General features: G+C 36.2%; 1 protein-coding gene across 12 annotated transcripts in view; it reads right to left on the bottom strand.

The window, feature by feature from the left end:
* Positions 1-17,797, bottom strand: part of CDC42BPA (CDC42 binding protein kinase alpha) — a 181,254-nt gene that overhangs the window by 68,337 nt on the left and 95,120 nt on the right. For all 12 annotated transcript variants that reach the window (XM_015620825.3, XM_015620820.3, XM_015620832.3 and 9 more), the window contains 6 exons: positions 9,975-10,068; positions 9,020-9,220; positions 8,191-8,439; positions 4,383-4,462; positions 3,177-3,343; positions 2,213-2,335 (listed from right to left, as the gene is read on the bottom strand). In XM_015620825.3, coding sequence (XP_015476311.1) covers positions 2,213-2,335; positions 3,177-3,343; positions 4,383-4,462; positions 8,191-8,439; positions 9,020-9,220; positions 9,975-10,068 — 914 coding nt within the window. The remainder of the gene's footprint in view (positions 1-2,212; positions 2,336-3,176; positions 3,344-4,382; positions 4,463-8,190; positions 8,440-9,019; positions 9,221-9,974; positions 10,069-17,797) is intronic.

Genomic DNA, 17,797 nt, shown 5'->3' with positions numbered 1-17,797 from the left:
GTTCTAAAATCTGTTTCAAAACCCCCATAAAACCAAGTAAAATAGAACATTCTCATTTTATTTTATCAAATTTGCTTGTATTAGTTACAGCTTAAGGCACAAATGAGTGTTTTCTAATAAATGTCTGGATCAGACAAAGCATTCAAGTATACACTGGCAAGGCTGTGTGGTGACTGGGTTAGACAACTCTACATCTTCCTCATTTGATCCCATTACTCACTTCCAAAACAAACTCCAGAAGTACACATTCTGTCTAGGAATAAATACACAAATATATATGTGGTGAGAAGCAGAAAATTACTTTATGAAAAACTTCTCAGTATTGACCACTTTCACTAGACTTCTGACTTATTTTCAATTTGAAAAGGCATAGCAGATGTGTTGGGGAATGTTTTCACACATTTACTATTTTTTTTCATTACCAAAGGAAGCAATACTTTCAGCTCAATAGTAAAGAATAAAATATAATTTAAAGCTGATTCTGATGTTTTTCTGTGAATGACCAGTCTCATTCAAAAGCTGTTCTTGCAAATTCTGCTTTTCAGTGGTCCCAAAGACTCAAAACCTGATCAAAGGATTGCTGCAGAGAAGGGGTTTCTGATCATGTTGTCTTTATCCTCATTACAGCAGCAAGAGGAGGAACATTTGGCTGGAGCAAAATTTCACAAAACCCTTTGTCCTGATACAGTGCCAACATGGCATCACTCAAGCCAGAGTGATCCTCCCTGAGCTAGCTAAGCCATGTTCCTATCCAAAAATAATGCCTATGGTACAATACAAAACTGCTGCATCACGCCAGAGCAGCTGTCCAACTGTGTATCTGTAAGAGGCTTTTTTCAGACTACACAATTTTAACAGGCTGTAATCTATGTGCTGCACTCTGCAGTTCACACATAGCTGTTCCTGCCCCGTAAGGCAGCTGCAGAGCCTAAACACATCAACTCAAGTGTCTGCAACTTAAGTTCAAGTTACTCTCTCTGTGCATGTTGCTGCTGGCATTCCTGACACTTTCAGGAACTGAATGAAGTCTTGTCACAAATACAAACCAGAACAAATGTTTTTTGTAGTTTCCTCCAACTTTTCTGGCTGTTTCTTTTTCCCTTTCCTCTGGCAAGATATGGACATATAACAGAGATGTATCTACCACTACTTGTGACTGATTTTTCACACAAAACGCAGATATTTTCCTATTTCTCTAAGATTAATTATGTTTTTCTCCCTGTTTATCTGGTTCCAGAACTGATACCTAACAGTCTTTTGTTAATTTTCCTGAATAAAAAAAATCTTGCTGTGCTTCCTTTCTTCCTTTTTCTGAGATGTCTCTGCTCTCCTATTTTAAAGATCCTATTTTAAAGACAGCATTAGGGAGATGGATAGCAGCAGTCCTGTGCTATGAATCACCATGACAGAAAATTCCCTTTAACTTAATTCAAAATATCAAATCAAGAATACTGAATACTAGGCTTTAAAGCAGGCTAAAAAGGTATTAGCTAAACAGACAGCAAATCAGTTCACTCGTAGCTATATTCAATTTAGTGATGCAATGTAAGTCCTCCCTCTCAAAGTTCTTAAAACATGAATTGCCCAGAATCTGAGAAACTAAGACTGGAAAAAGAAGGATCTTTCCCTAAATGTCTCCACTTGCCTCTGTAAAACACACGTAAGTAGATCTTTGTTTTTGACAAGAAAGAAAACAAATGTTGAGGTTTGAAAGGAATGACAGCTCATTGACAGCAGAGCTGAAAGGTGATTCTTCCTCTCATCTCCCTTTCCTCATATGCTTCTACTGCCGACCTTGTGCTGATTTATCTGATCACAGGTTGATTAAATTCTCTCTATCTAACTGCATTTTCCTTGTTTAATTGAATTAATTAAAGTCATGCGAGAGTGGAGGGAATGCATAGATTGAGAATGGGTGGTGCAGCTGCAGGCAGGACTTTTTTTGGTGGCAGTTTTCTCTGGTGACTTCTGCTGCTGGAAGTGCAGCCTCATGGCCCATTGTATCCTCTCTCATGCACTACTACTTGCCACTTGGAAAACTCGAATTTGGAGAAAATGTTGGGGCACAGTGGAAGCATAAGGGGTAAAATGAAATGTAAAAATCGACTGGAAAACTCTTTCACAAAACCAAGGAAAACTAGAAATTGGAGAGAGAAAAAACCAAAAAATACAGTTTCCTGTTACAGCTTTTACATTAGTATTCATAACATACCTGTTACCTGTTTCTTCAACTTTTCAATTTCTTCTTTCAAACTTTTAATTTCTAAATCTTTGCTTGCTGTTATTGGGCCATCCACTGTTGAATACTGCAGAGCCTGCACTGTCTGGGTGGACTCTAGAAAAAGATGGAAGAGAGAGGAAAGAAAAACATGTCTGACATCTGAGGAAATCAAAGAGATACTACTGATAAATTAAGACATGCCAAAAGATCCTGCATAGGGCATTCTATAATTTATAACTTCCAACTATTAAGTGCCAGTTTTTCTGTAATTGTCTGTTGCACTCTGTTAGGAATGGCAAAGTGATGACACAGACTCTCTAGCTTGGTTGCACAAGAGAGCAAGTTTTATTCCTCCAGATCTTCTTTTATAGACAGTTCCAAGAAGGTCCACAAAGGTAAAACTCTCACTGGTCATGAAACCAACACATCACCATCATTGGACAGTTGGGAACACCCCTTGACTGTTTCTTGCAAGTAAACAACAAGACAATAAACAACAACTGCAAAGGTTGTTTCCCCTCTGCAAGGACTGTTTGGATTCCTCCTTATGACTTCTCAGGCCAGAGTGAGAAAGTTGTGTGATTTAATTTCACACAGGCTCAAGCTAATGCCTGAAGCCTAAAAATCTCTTATTTGACCATTTTCAGTTCCCATAATTGCCAGCTGGACAAACTAAGTTCTTGTACATTTTAAGAATGAAATGTTTATGCCATAGTGACTAAGATACAGTGAGAACAAAGTCAGCATAAGAAGTTGCATACATGGTGTATTTCAGGCATAAAGAGTAACAGAAATTTAATTTGTCAACAGAAATAATGAAGATAATTCTTTTTGGCTAGAAGGCATTCCAGGAGGTATATGCAATTTTTTTTCCACAGTATAAACAGTGCCTTACAAAACTGCAGGCTAACCTAAGTTTTAGAAGTGATGGAATGATTTTTTTTAATGACTATACCTTGCAGTTTTCTGCTAAGTTCAAGCTTTTCCTGTTCTAGACGTCTTATTCTCCTCTCATAAGCTTCTGTTGCTAAACTATCCTCCAAAGTTCTTTGAATGCTGGCATCAAGATCCATGGAGGGTGGTCCAGCTGTCAGTCTTAGACAGCTGCGGTCTGAAAGCACACTGGGGGGAAAAAATAAATAGTATTGGATTTTACAACAGCCTGGTTTAAAATACTGCTATAAAAACATCAGCCAATAAACAGTTTGTTTAAGTTGTTAATTACTATGCCATTTATTATAACATTAAAGAATACCTTGTTAGTATGTGCTCACTGGAAATTGAAATAATTTTTGCCTAGCATGCCTGATCTCCTGAATGCATTTTTTGTTACACAGGAGTGCATGAACTCCTGACTAAAAATCATTATGGACAGTCTATGTTAGCCAGATAGCAAAAAGCAACAGCCTAGACAGTAAGATTACAGTAATAGTTCATTTGAGAATAGTTAATCAAGTATTACAAATGCTTTCAAGACAGCAATCACTAAAAATGGTGTGAAATTATTCCATAACAACTAGGGTATGGACATGCCAGAAATGCTGTGGCTACCCATGTACACATGCTACTACTTATGCAAATAATCCTTTTGAAGTCTAGGACATTCTAGGACATAGCCACATTCCCAGCAGAAACATAGGTCTGGTTTTTCAATGGTTACAAACATCCTTTCTTTCCTTATTTCCATGAATAAGGAGCATATAAGGGACTTCCCTGTTTAGTTTAGCAATGGAAATGAGTGAAATAAATTCTACATTAATACCAGATATCAATTAAAGTAATTTCAAAAAAAATTCTATTCAGAGTTAAATAGTGTCAAAGGGCTAGAAATAAAACTGGTATTAATGTCTAATAAACTAAGTTCTGCCAGGGTCCACACATCTAGTCTTAACTTTGTCATGTGCAGTTAATTTTATGCATTCTCTAATAACAACCTTTCTCATCAAAACTCCCCTGAGTACACGTTCTGACCTTTACATGTATGTAAATTTTACCTGCAGATAGCTCATTCTTTTGAACAGACAGCATTTTAGATTTAGATTACCATTTAGATTATGGTAATTTCCTCAATAAACCACTTTGATATCTGTTCAATATATTTCAAAGACAGAAAGTTAGGATACTGTGTAACTAGCCTACAATTTTGGAACTGTTAACTTACCAGCTACTTGTATATGTGAAACCCACAAATGGTAAATGATGGCCAGAAAATGCAGTGTGGGATGGTGGAGGCATTGTTTCCTAGAAAAACAATAGGACAGTTGAGTAAGTGGTATCCTACTGGATTTAAAAAGCCCAGATTTTCTGGTTTAACCATATGAGAAGTGTTAGTGATAGGATCGTATGAACTATATTCACTGTCACCCTTATTTACAGCCCAAATATGAAACAGCGTCAACTGAATCTGCTTATAATAGCATTTAACATATACAAAAACAGAGCATGCTGTCATAAAAATGCTTTTCTAATTAAATAGGCTATTGTTGGAAGAAAGCAGAATATTACACATAGGAGATGCCAATTTACTCCTTTTTTTTCAATAAGCTCTTAGCACAAAGAGGAACACCTTTTATTCCCTGCTATACTCCCCTCTGCTATTCAGTCAGTAGGGCTTCCTGCCTGTAGAATAACCAGCCCACTTCTGAGTGGGCCATCTCTATTTGAAGAGAACAATCAGCAGGCATTTATTAGAAAGAAGTAATAAAACAGAGTGTTCTAATCCCATTAGTGCTTTGACCATTCCTTCATTCTTTGCTCCTCCTTCTTGCCAGACAAAGAACTACAAACCAAGACAAATCTTTGAGTTTCTCTAGAGGCTAAAGTAACCCTGTTGTTATTTTACTAGGTCTATTTGAAGATCTAATATTCTTAAATGTTCTGTTAAATGCTCCCTGTTTAACCCTAAGATGAAAGGTTTATGTTGCTCTACTAGAAATGGTCATAACAGTCACCAAAATAAAACCCTCAAGAAGATGATTATTGCACTGCAAGTGATAAAAGATTCCAAATTGTCAGAAAAGGTGTAAGGATTTCTTTCTAAACCCAAACAAAAATGAGGAAAGGAACCAGTTGTACATTTCTTTCATGTCAAACTCAGCATGAAAGGAAGAGGAGCAAGACTACATTCAAAAGAAATCCAAAATTAGCTTTCCAGTGGTGGTGTCAGCTATATTACATCATAACCTTGTCCTCTTAGCTGACAAAAACCTTCATGTTATAGAAGAGTTCCCAAATAACACTAATGATATTGTTAGATTGTGTAAATTCATGAAGTTGAGCATTTCAGAAACTAAGGACAAGACCAAATTACTAAATCTGCACTAAATCATAATAAAAATATCAATTATTACAAATTACTAAGTAAAATTTTACTTCTCATTTACATTTTATTTTCACCTTTCATAGATTCAAATTTCAAAACTGTCTTTACAGATAACTTTAAAAATATCAAATGCTTAATTGCATGATTTTAACAGCCCACATGACAATTCTCAGGTATCACACGTGTTACTTTTCTAAAATATATCTACTGCTAATAAGGTAAGATTCTGTAAAACAATTTGTTTTGAAGAGATCAAGATATGTATCTCCCACTGCATGTGCGAATTTAACTGTACAACCATGCTGAGAAAATGATAACTGAACCTATCAATAAGGCTACTAAACCAAACAGTTAAAAACTAAAACCCAGCACAAGTTAGGCTGCCTGAACACCATAGTTTTACCCTTTATGCTTGTGTGTATGGTCAACATACTTTTTAAATTGCATTGTTATGCATATAATTTTTCCATGGGACTATGGTCTCATTCAAAGTTCAGGAAGAATAACAATCATGGCCTTTCAACACTGTCTTTTATCTTCAGCACTGGGTTTTCCTCATTTGCTCTATGCAATTCAAATCTTGCCAAGAATTTAAAAAAAAAAGTCTCATGGGCTTATCTGTGGTGCTGACTTCTATAAAAGCAGTGTGAGTATGTGTAACTTTGTCAAAAGATATGTATGAAATATGGAGGACAAAAATACCTCCATGTTATATAGAAGGAATTTGAGGCAAAGCAATATGAAATACAATGTCCACTGGTCAGAGCAAAAATGTAAAATATTCTCAGTCATGCAATGCCTTAGGCTAGTTTTTCAGCAGTTCTGAGATACTAGGTGTGAAAAGAAATGGCAAGAAAATAACATCCTTATATTCAAACAGAACAAAACCTTCAGATGTTTCAAATTAGGAAACTGAAAAAGAAGCTCTAGAAACCAGCATTCATCTCTAACAGTTCAGGGGCATTGCTTTTCACTCCCAAATGTCTAAAGCAAATTAAGAACTGGACTTGAGAGTCCAGTAACTCAGCAGAGAAGCATTCTTTCTTCACCTGCAGGTCCCTGTTTCTTCACAGTGGTAAAGCATTCACACTGCACAGGCATAGTTTGAGAGCCTCAGGTGGGAGACTGGGCTCTAAACAGTGGGAGTGGTGGAATAGAGAACACTAAAATGTGTGAACAACCTCCAAAAGGTATTTCAGCTTCACAAACCAAAACCTGCCATATACAACATCCACTCCAGCTATTCCATCCTCATAGCTGTTGCTGGACAAAATAATATGCAAACAGGTATCTGAAGACTGTATAAACAAGTTTTAAGATAAAAATACTTCAGTTGTGAAGGAAGGTGGACATATCAGATGCAAGTGAGGAAACAAAACTTAAAAATTAAGTCATTCTATGCAGCTACACTGATTTGCTTAATTTGCCCATAAAGAAAAGGGCTCTGAGATTTAATCAGAGATCACAGAATCAATTTAGATTGGAAAAAAACCTTCAAAATCATTGAGTCATCAATCAGGTCCATCACTAAATGACTTTCCTAAGGACAATGTCTACATGTGTTTTAAAAACCCCCAGTGACAGCTGACTCCACCACTTTCCTGGACAACCCTTTTGGTAAAGAAATTCTTCTCAATACCCAAACTAAAGCTCCTCTGGCTCAACTTGAGGCCATTTCCTCTTGTCCTGTGGCTTATTACTTGGGAGAAGAGACTGACACCCATAAAGTGTTTTAGCCTAAGTGTTTTCCATGTTTTAATGTGCAGCTGGAGAAAAGGGAAAGCAGATAATGATCATCTTGTCATTCATGTATCATATATATGTCATACATCAATTCATGTTGCCTCTTATCTGCAGGTCCAGAAAAGTGAGTGAAACTGCACATGCAGTTCAGAAAACAAAAGCAAAAGTGCTCAAAATGCTTTACCTCACATGTAAACAGCAGATTTCTGCATCTTTCAACAGACACACACAACAAACACACCCAAGGATATTATTTCCAAGGAGAGAACACAAGGTAGTCCTCCAATGCTAAGACACCTATTATCTCTTAAAGCTCCTTTTCAAAAGCATAGAAACAGAAAGTCTGGTAAAATCAATAGTTGCAGAGCTTTTTAAGCAAAGATTAAAAAAAATTCTGGTTCCTTAAGAAATGACTGTAATATTTCTCATACGTTTCCCAAAACTCAAGTGGGAGAAAAGGCTAGAAAAACTTTAGTGGAAATGAACTGAATGGAATCCAACACCAGTATAAGCAATTAGAGTAGAGAAATAAAACACAATAAAATGTAATATGCAAACTTATACTAAGTCTTAACAATGCTCTGCTAGAAACAGTCTTGTAAACTATCTGTATGTAAATGTATTATTCTTTATAACACATGGACACTAAACTTTTTATTGCAACAGATGTATATTAGCTAAAAACATGTAAAGCTACAATGAATTTACAAAAGTTATCTTTACTCAAGTATGATTTTTAGGACCAGCCTACAAACTATGAAAGTATTCCCCCTTTCAGTTCTTCAAAGCAGCACCTAACTGATATTTACGCAGAACACATTGAAATAAACCTGCTTTTTCCAGACATTTAGTAACAAAGTATACTACAAAGGCAGATTCATCAAAATGTTAATTGGATACTTACAGAGTTTTTTAAGCAGTCATCATCCACATCAAAGTTTGATGTATCAGTAGGGCTGCTGACTTCTGGGATGTAAGGTGCCTCACAGTTCCTAATATTGTCCCAATCAATCCCAGCAAAAAATGGATGGTTCTTAAAGTCTTCTATTCCATTTTGTCCAAGTCGATGCTCTCTGCTACAAATGAGCCTTCGGATGAGGTCCTTTGCACTTTCAGAGACATCTGTCACTTGAGCAGGAAACTGAAATCTCTCCTTAAAGATTAAAAAAAGAGGAAATAGTTTATTACCAAGAAAAAGCTGGAAAAATTACCTTCTTAGTGAAAATTATTATGTAGAATAAGAAATGTGCAAATACTCCAGCTCTGAAATACATGCAGTAAGGTTTCAAGGACAAGACTTCTGCTAAGGACAGAAACTATTAAGAGTTTTTGTCTTCTAGTTTTACTTCTTTACTTAAATTTCTCTTATACTACAGCTGCTGAATTCTACAGCTAGCTCCATGTGGAGGAACATTTTAGAATCTTCTGCATAAGCCAAGGAATGGGTTCACCAGAAGAAAGAAACACAATAGGATCAATGCCATGTAGCCAAGACAGACTCCACAGAGTGAATTAGCATTCATGTTTCCAAACCAAGATTTTAAGCTTTAGCCTTATCCCAAAGCAAAGCCATCTGCAATCCATAACCATTAACTTGTTACATGGAAACATATTTTTTGTTCCACATTTATGAACACTTAATATAATTAGTACATAAAAACTTATTCTTAAATACAGTTCAAGTTACCCCATTATTAAAAATTAGTTTAGAGACAGACAGAAAGTGCACTAACTTTGTGGTTCATTATTTTCCCATAGGTCTCCACCAAGGACTCAGCATAAAAGGGCGTTTCTCCATAAAGCATTTCATACATGCAAACGCCCAGGGACCACCAGTCACACTCGGGCCCATACTTCCCTTTTCCATCTTCCATGGCCTGCAAGATTTCTGGAGAGATGTAGTCTGGTGTTCCAACTGCCACTGAAGATTGGACCTGGAGAAATCACATTTTCAAGGTTAAAATCAACTTCCATCATGACAGATGCTGTGGCACTGTGGCCATTCAGCCCAGCATTCTAGCCATAACAAAAAACAACAAAACACAAGCAAAAGCTTCTAAATTAATAAAGAAATGATTAAGCATCCAAGGCATTGCATTAATAGACATCTCAATAATATACTTTTGCTAAACTATTATCAATATTTAAAAACAGTTAAAAGACAAAACTGTCAATTGTCAGGATTAGAGCCAGTAAGCAATTATAGATTTGTTAATCACATATATTAGGTCAAGTAATTTGTAAGCCCCTGGGACATGATTAAACATACTGGAATTACATTCTAGTCACACTTACTATATACTGTGCAAATTTAAATGTACTAGAAGATCATCATCACATTTCAGCATCTCATACTCCTAAGTATGCTCATACTAAAGCTTACATTTTCAATAAAGATTAGAGCTCAGACCTTAAAACAGAGATTCATAGTTCATAAACACCTACTTGGCATTGACAGCACAGCTTCTCTTTATTTATTCATGAATTGTCTGTATTCTAAAAAGTTTTTAAAATACTGCAAATCCAAGCAGTCTGCAGTTGTATTTTCAAGAAAGTTATATACCAATACCATTTACAGTTCCATTTCATTTGCCATAAGGCACCTTTTCCCTTTATTAGCACACATTTTTTGGCTATCAATGGACTGAAGAAAAAATATTTAGGAATGTATCATTTGTTCTAATTTACCGTTCCATCTTCCATCAGTTTCAGACAAGAACCAAAATCTGCTAATCGAATATGTCCATTCATATCCATCAAGATGTTGTCTGGTTTTATATCCCTGCAATTAAACAAAATCCAGGGTTAGTACAAAATGTATTGCATAAGATGCATTACAAGCATTAACTGTGAAACAGTCTTTTCATTCAAAAGCAGCAACCCATCAGTACACAGAGGACAATCACCCATGGTACAGTGAAATTGCACTAGAGACATTTCATGACAGGGGCTGTAGATCACTCAAATCCTACAGCATTTCTTAATTTTAGTAAAACTTGTGTAGTTAAATTCCTCTCATGTCTTTAGGGTAGACAGGTAGACATCTTACTCGCTCTGACCTTTTGTATATAAAACTTTTAAATCATCTGAAGAATCTTAGTGAAATGCTCTCAATTGGAAGATGCAAGCTTATATTGGAACTGGAAAACAATCCCTAGATTTTACAACAGAAAAAAGGCCAATGAAATACTGAAATAGTTAATACATTTTCAGATTTACTGTCTTTGATTGACATTCTTCTCTCACATGCATCTCAGTTCACTAAGCACATCTGTCATACCTCTGCTGACATGACCACTGTGTGCACTACTGCAGCTCTGCCTGGCCAAACTCTGGCTGCCTCATCCAGATCATGATGCAGATGGAACTACCCTTCTAAGCAGGTAACATAATAAATACTCTTTATAATGTAAACTTGACCTTTCTTTGTCTCAGGCTTTTCCTAAATGTACTGAAATACAGGTAAAGTGTATGCTCCCAGTGTGCAGCTGAGTAGGACTCAGTAACTTTCAGTTACCAGATGGACATTTGTTTTCAACTTGTAAATTAGGTTCAAATGTTGAAATTTCTTTTCAATTAAGTATAGGTATTAAAAATACACATCAAGCTACATTTTAAAAATATGTGGTATTATTAGATACTTACACTATCCTTATCTATTATATTTAAAACATAAGTTATGACTGTATGAATACAAGTCTACAAATATTTTCTGAGTGAACATTTTTAAGATATAAGAACAAATCCCCTAAAATAAACAAAAAACAAGTGAAGTCCTCACTTGCTTTGATTCCCCAAACAACTTATAAAGTGAATGTCACTGATTGCTTTGCAGACAAATCTCAAAATATTCATAAGCTAAAATGTTCACATTGCACCTGAGAGAACATTTTGTTGTTTGAGTTTTGGTTGTTTGTTTCTGTTGGGTTTTTTTTTTCCCCAACTAGAAATCAAGTTATAGACAAGGCTTACTGATAATTTACAATGGAAAAAAAAATTAGAACCACACCCTGAAGAACATTATAGAAGCTATGGCATAAAGGTGTCACAGTGTCACACACTTGGTGACAATTGATAACAATTTGTTATTTGGAAGAAAAGTACTTCCTGAATTTGTGCTACTGGAAGAGGAGTAAGGCAGTGGCCCATTTAGAAAACAAACTTTAGGCACCTTTCAAATACACAGAAATATTTACAAAGTAGAAAGCAAACACTGCAAGAAATCATACTTTCACAACTTGCAACTGAACATAAAGACAATTCTTAACAAAGCAAATCAGAAAAAAAATAACTGAGTCTATTCTCACAAGACCATTCTTCCACTTGATTTTTGCTGACATTGAATATGCCAAAGAATTGCAGCCTCCAGATTGAGATAGTTTTGTTTGTTTTGCATTCACCCACCAAAAACATTCCTTAAACATGCTCCTAAATAAAAACAAACACATGCCATTGAGACTGCTGGAATTATAGCTTCAGTTTAAAACACTTTGCAAAAACATGCACCTAAAATCCAGTTCCTCCTAGAAGCTGGACCTAGTTCAAGCTAAACAAAAACATGAGTCACCCTTGAGGCTCCATTTATCCATGTTCTATCTTTTAATATATTCCCAAGAGAAAGAATAATAACATTAATAATCATCATCATCCCAACTTCTCCCATTCAATCTCACAAAACAGCAAGAAAATATGAAAAATCTCATTGTGTTGTCAACACTGTGCAAAACCAAACCTGTGAGCAACACTGAATGCACTAGAAGGAACAACAATTTCTTGCAGAGTGGCATTTGTAATGCTCAGTAATAACTTCATATGAATAATTTTTACAATTAAGGAAAAAAGAAAAGACCACCTTAATAAATACAAATTCTTTTCAGCTCTTGGAACAGAAGCTACGGGCTATGAACAACTGTTCTGAATTCTGAACTACATTAATAAAAGACAGTTTGAAAGACAAGAATTTCTGGTACCTGCAGAGCAGAGCAGGCTATAAGCAAAGAGAAAGAAAATTATGAGCCCAGGAGGGGAACAAGAAACAGGAGTAATTATTGCCACTGTAACTGAAGAGTGTGAAGGTGGTGATTTCGGGAAAAAATAATGTCTTAAAACCTGCATCTCTACTGAGCCTGCAGCAGTGAGATGGCACTAAAATGATGAGCTTTGTTCCAGGTTTTGTTTTGAATGACATTTGTTTATTCTCTTTAGTGATCAGAACTGGTCTATGTCCTGTACTAAACAGAATATGGTATTCTCTCTTCACATTCACTCCACCTTCCTCAGCTTATCCCAGTTTCTTTGCTGTATAGACTGGTTCCTTCTACTTCCATCTCAGCTGTGTTTTTATTCCTATCTCTCCTAGACTCACCTCAAAAGCTGAGAGGTCCAATCCTCCACAGCCTATCAACCCCACATTTCCTCCCCTTCTATTTCCTTCTTTTTCCCTCAGCTTCTTCACTCCCAAGTCCTTATCTCCCTGGTTATTCAAATTTAACTAATCTTTTTTTTTTTTTATTCTGTTTCAGTTCTCAGCAGTCATTATTCACTCACAGTCCCATTCCCACTGGATTCCTATTCCTGTGATACAGGGCAACTATCCACCTTCCTCATGTCCAGTTCCTGTCCAATTTGCATAGCAATCTTTGGCACCAAAAGGAAGAGACTTATCAGTCATAGAAACACTCCACACTGTCTCTAATGTCTATTTATCAGCATCTCCTCAAATTCCTTCAATATTACAGCTCTGAAGTAGTGCAAAGCTACAGCAGAAGAAAACTGAAAAGTATTTAGGGATCAAAATCTGCACACAGTTGTTTGGAACCCATAATAACTGAAATATTAAGGGAAAAATTATAACCTGAAAATAACTAGGTGAGAGGCAGGGGAATGAAAATATATCCATGACTCATGGAGGATTCTCTCCTGAATTTCAAGTCTCCACATCCCACAGCAGAAGATTTTTCTCACTGGTTTTGTAATAATTATTTTATTAATTGAAAATCTATATGGGAAAAGCAATCCATGTTTTTTGATCTTGTTTCTGGAAAGAGGAACACTTATTCCTTCAGGCAAATATTAAGGAAGGAAAATTCCAGACCAAGTAGCTAAAATCTGGCAAAATTAATGAGCAAATAATGAAAAGTTATACGGTTTAGTGAACAGACCACTGGGCTGAATGTCTGTAGGTAAGAGTTACCAGGTGACTGTGGGCAGACCATTTAAACATCACTCAACAAGAACCATGGTGCTCAGCCAAGCAGCTAATAATATCTGGCTAGAAGGCTATGGAGCCCAAATACCCTACTAACTCTGTAATTAGTTCACTGCAATAAAAGAAAAAGGCCAGCTCACTTGAAATATGAAATACTAATTCTCTTTCAAGAATTATAAGCAAAGGTAATTTATAAGTCAGATTTATAGAGGGAGCAAGCATTGAATAGGGGCCATTGCTCTGACACCGCTGTGCTCTCTGGAGACCCTGAGCATGACCAAGTCCCAGAGACAGCTCAGCCCTACTCCGATAGAAGCTTCTGGAGGAAGCTCAATGTGCAAGGGGTGCAGGCTGCCAGAGCTGGACCTGGCACAAGCCAAGCTAGTACAAATTCTTCAAATATGCTCCACATTGAATTAAAGGGAACACAGGAACTCAACATACCCAAAGAAACTTTTTCCTTTTTTTTCCAAAGAGTGATTTAACAGGGCCAAAGGAACTAGAAATCTGGACCAAATAAACTTCTTTAGAAACACGTATGCCCATTTAAACTTTGACTCCAACAGTGTCCAGGAGCAACTTCTACTTTTCTGAGCTTTGTTGGCTTGACTGCAGGGGAAAATCACCACTGCACAGCAGCTTTGCTGCTGTTTTCTGGAGAATGCAATAGGAATAAACAGTGTGTCAATGTGTAACACTGAACACTTCACGTGCACTGAAAATGAGTGCAAATGCTAATGAAAAAAAGAAAAGAAAAATCTCTAATGAATCCTTCCTTATAATGCTTCTTAGTTTAATTTTGGAAGCTGTTCCTCAGATTGGCATGTTTACCCAGATGACTTCACTCACCTCTCTTTAAATCTGTTTACTTTCTTAAGCTGTAATTAAAACCCAAACATTTTACATACTAACTGTGCTAATATAAACAACATTCTGAAACAGGACTACAGCAGATACCTGGATTATTGCCATTTATTTTGATTTCTCTGTTAATGAGCCAGAGTAGAATTTCATTTGTTCAGTAAGACTCAAGAAAAAGTATTCCCTCTGAGACATGCTAAATCCATAGCACATTCCAGCTGTAAAATAAACTAAAAAAGAATTTTTAATACATGTGAATGTATTTTTTTCCCTGGATTCATTTCTGATCCTAAAGCAAACTTAAGGAATCGTGAGGTCTTGCATATTGAAATTTGGACTAGAAAACTCCCTAAGTTCATTACAACTTGAATTATCTGATCACTTATGGTTTCAAAGCACATGGGTTCCTAAGGTTCATCTATGTCATTCCATTAATCGCTGGATCAATGCAATTCTGTTATTTACAAAGACCACATGAAGTTCCTCAGGTCTACAGAATAAGAAGCAGCAGATTTAGAAGAATCTTAATTTTGTTTTGAGGGCATCTTCATGGAGGGAGGGACCAGACAAACAGAATGGAAGATGGATCAAAAACAGAAGGACAAATATTTCAAGAACTGTATCAGAATGATTGAGCAGCAGTTGTGTCAAACACTAACAAAGACTATGCCAGTGGGTCATCCCACAGATTTGTATCTTCTAAATGTATGTGATAAAATCCCTAGTGGAACTAAAGATTTTATGACCAATAGGGATCCCTCTTCTTGGTAGCTGTACAGTTATGATGCAGAACTTACTTGGCGTAGTTATTCTTCTGCATTATTATTTTTTCTTTCAAAACATAAATGGCCAGACAGAACTGGAGGAAAAAGCAAGTCCTTCTTCTCAAGATCAACAAAAGTGGCCAGGTGGTACAAGTGGAAACCTCTTAATATGTCCACCATATCCTCCTTGTAATAAACATTTCAAATGCTGATGGACTGTCCTTTCATACACAGCTGAGCTAAAAAGTCAGCAGAATTGAAATGACAATAAAAGGACTCACACTGTTCTAAATGCAACAACCACGATGAGAGCTGAGCTTGAATAAAGAAATGGAGCTGTCTGAAATCAAAGGAACAATTTGACAGCTGAGCTACTAGCTTATTTGAGCCCAGTAGATATCAAAGAGATAATCTGGAGAAAAAATTTTTATTCTTGATGCTAACATCAGAAAAGCATGGCAATAAATTAATTTTCCTAAACAGGTCACATGCCTCAAGACATGATATTCTTGAATAGCAAGGAACAAAGTGAATAGCTTACATTAAATTATTTTTTTGTGAAAAATTCACATGAACAGCATTTTTAATGCTACCAATGCAAATTAAAACACCAGCATTTCAAAAAAATAAATTAGTTTCAGGTGTATCTGCTGGCACAGAGAGACTGATCCAGAAAGCTTATTACCAATTAAAGATTTCACAGCACATTATTTGCTCATTGTACATGCAAGAGCATTCCCCAAAAGTATAAATCAAAAGGTTAAAAGCAGTGATTATAATTATTCACTCTTACAATAAGAAATGCCATCCTTTGCCAAGTTACCTACTTTACGAAAAATCACAACCAAGACTTCACTGCCAGAATGCCTGGACTTTTTATCCAAAATTCCTTCAGAACACAGGATTATCCTTAGTCAGGACAGAAGTTTGGCACACTGCTTATTTCACTCCCTTATGTTGTTTCAGGCAGACTTTCCCTCCATATACCTCTCTCACAAAGAAATGCTACATCCATGATTAGAAATGAAGACATTTGGTTTTGGCAGCACTCCAATGAAATGAGAAAATTTGGTGCCTGTGAAGTTTTTATTAAGGTATTCAGTGATGCTCTACTGACAGTTTGCTTTAGATATGCTTAGTGAAACAACTGGTGAACTTCCCTCAGGAATGCTGGTCAAATAATGCCTTTTTTCACAGTCAAATGTATGGACATTGATGTCCAGCAGGTTATTTCTATTTTCCATTACAGGGGACTGGGTTATATCAAAGTCAGCACTGCCATATTCTGCCAGCTACGGTTTATCTGAATTCTGATGAGCAAAAGTAGAAATAGGCTCCATCTGGTAGAAAGACCAATGTGCCCTGAGCCAAATTAGATCTGGACAATTGGCAGTTATTCTTTAGCCATCCCAACAAGATAGGCTGCAGAAGATAGCAGCATGAGAAAACTGGAATATGCTGTACCTCATTAACCATGCCTCTTATCAAGACTCTACTGTGCCTTCTCCTAAACAGACACTCCTTCATTTTTGGGTGAAATCCAAAAAGTGCGTATTTCGACTGAAACCAAAATAATTTAAATAGCTTTGATCCTAGCCTTATTATTTATATAGCACCCAAACCATTGCAGCATGTTTGTATACTAAACAAAACCTGCTTCATGTAAAGCTGACAAACTAAAGCTTACAAGCAAATAAGATGCATTAGTCTTACACATAGCCCTGAAGTCAACAGGAATAGTCAAAGACTGAACACTTCAGAATTTAAGCCTTAATAAGAAGACTACAGGGAAAAAATAAATGCTATAATCAATCTTATTTTATAATTATTTTTTCTTAAACAGTATCTTAACAGTGTAAAACTCCCTTGTTTTCTCTTTAACTCTTGATAAGAAATTATTATGTATGTGTTGCTCTGGGGACACCCAGTAATTCACCTCTCTACTCTAAGCAGCAGAAGATTCCTCTAAATCTCATTACAGTCAATGGGCAGACTCTCATCAATTAGTTGGAAACATCAACCAAACCATGACAATAAAGATTCTAGATCTGTGTCATTATTTATTGATCAGTGTGGACAATTTTGTATTCATATTGTCACACATCCTAATCAAGTTTTACTTTTAGTAATATCACAAAACTAAATGAAAAACACTACAAAATTCAAGCTTCCATATACTGTATGCAGTACATTTAGTGCAGCACCTACAGAATCAGATACTTCCAAACTAAGTTACAGACCACACTTTCTGCCAAAGTGTACTTATTTTAATCCCTAATCCAGACTGAGAGAAATTATTTCAGTTCTCACTAAAAATAAGGTAATTACATTACATTCCTCTTTCACTATGAAGAATCTGCACCACAGAGCTGAAGTATATAATGCAAAATAGATTAAACTCACCCACACTGAGTGTGGTAACACAGAAAATAATGAATTTAAGTACCAATGAAAGATACAACATTAGAAAACACTTCCATAATAATTATAATAGGACACTGGAAGAAATTGCTTCAGGAAATGTCACCATCTCCATCACTTTTCTTTTAAAACCAGTCAGACAAATGTCTGTCAAGACTGGTTTAGCTAGAGTTTGATCCTGCCTTGCAGCCCAAGGAAAGTACTAGCTGACCTCGCCAAGTTCTCTCCCAGTCCTCTGCTCTACAATCTTTAATTTC

The sequence above is a fragment of the Parus major genome, chromosome 3 (genome assembly GCF_001522545.3).
Source record: "Parus major isolate Abel chromosome 3, Parus_major1.1, whole genome shotgun sequence".
Taxonomy (NCBI): Eukaryota; Metazoa; Chordata; class Aves; order Passeriformes; family Paridae; genus Parus; species Parus major.
Note: the sequence above shows the minus strand (reverse complement) of the source record. Positions and strands in the feature narration are given on the sequence as shown.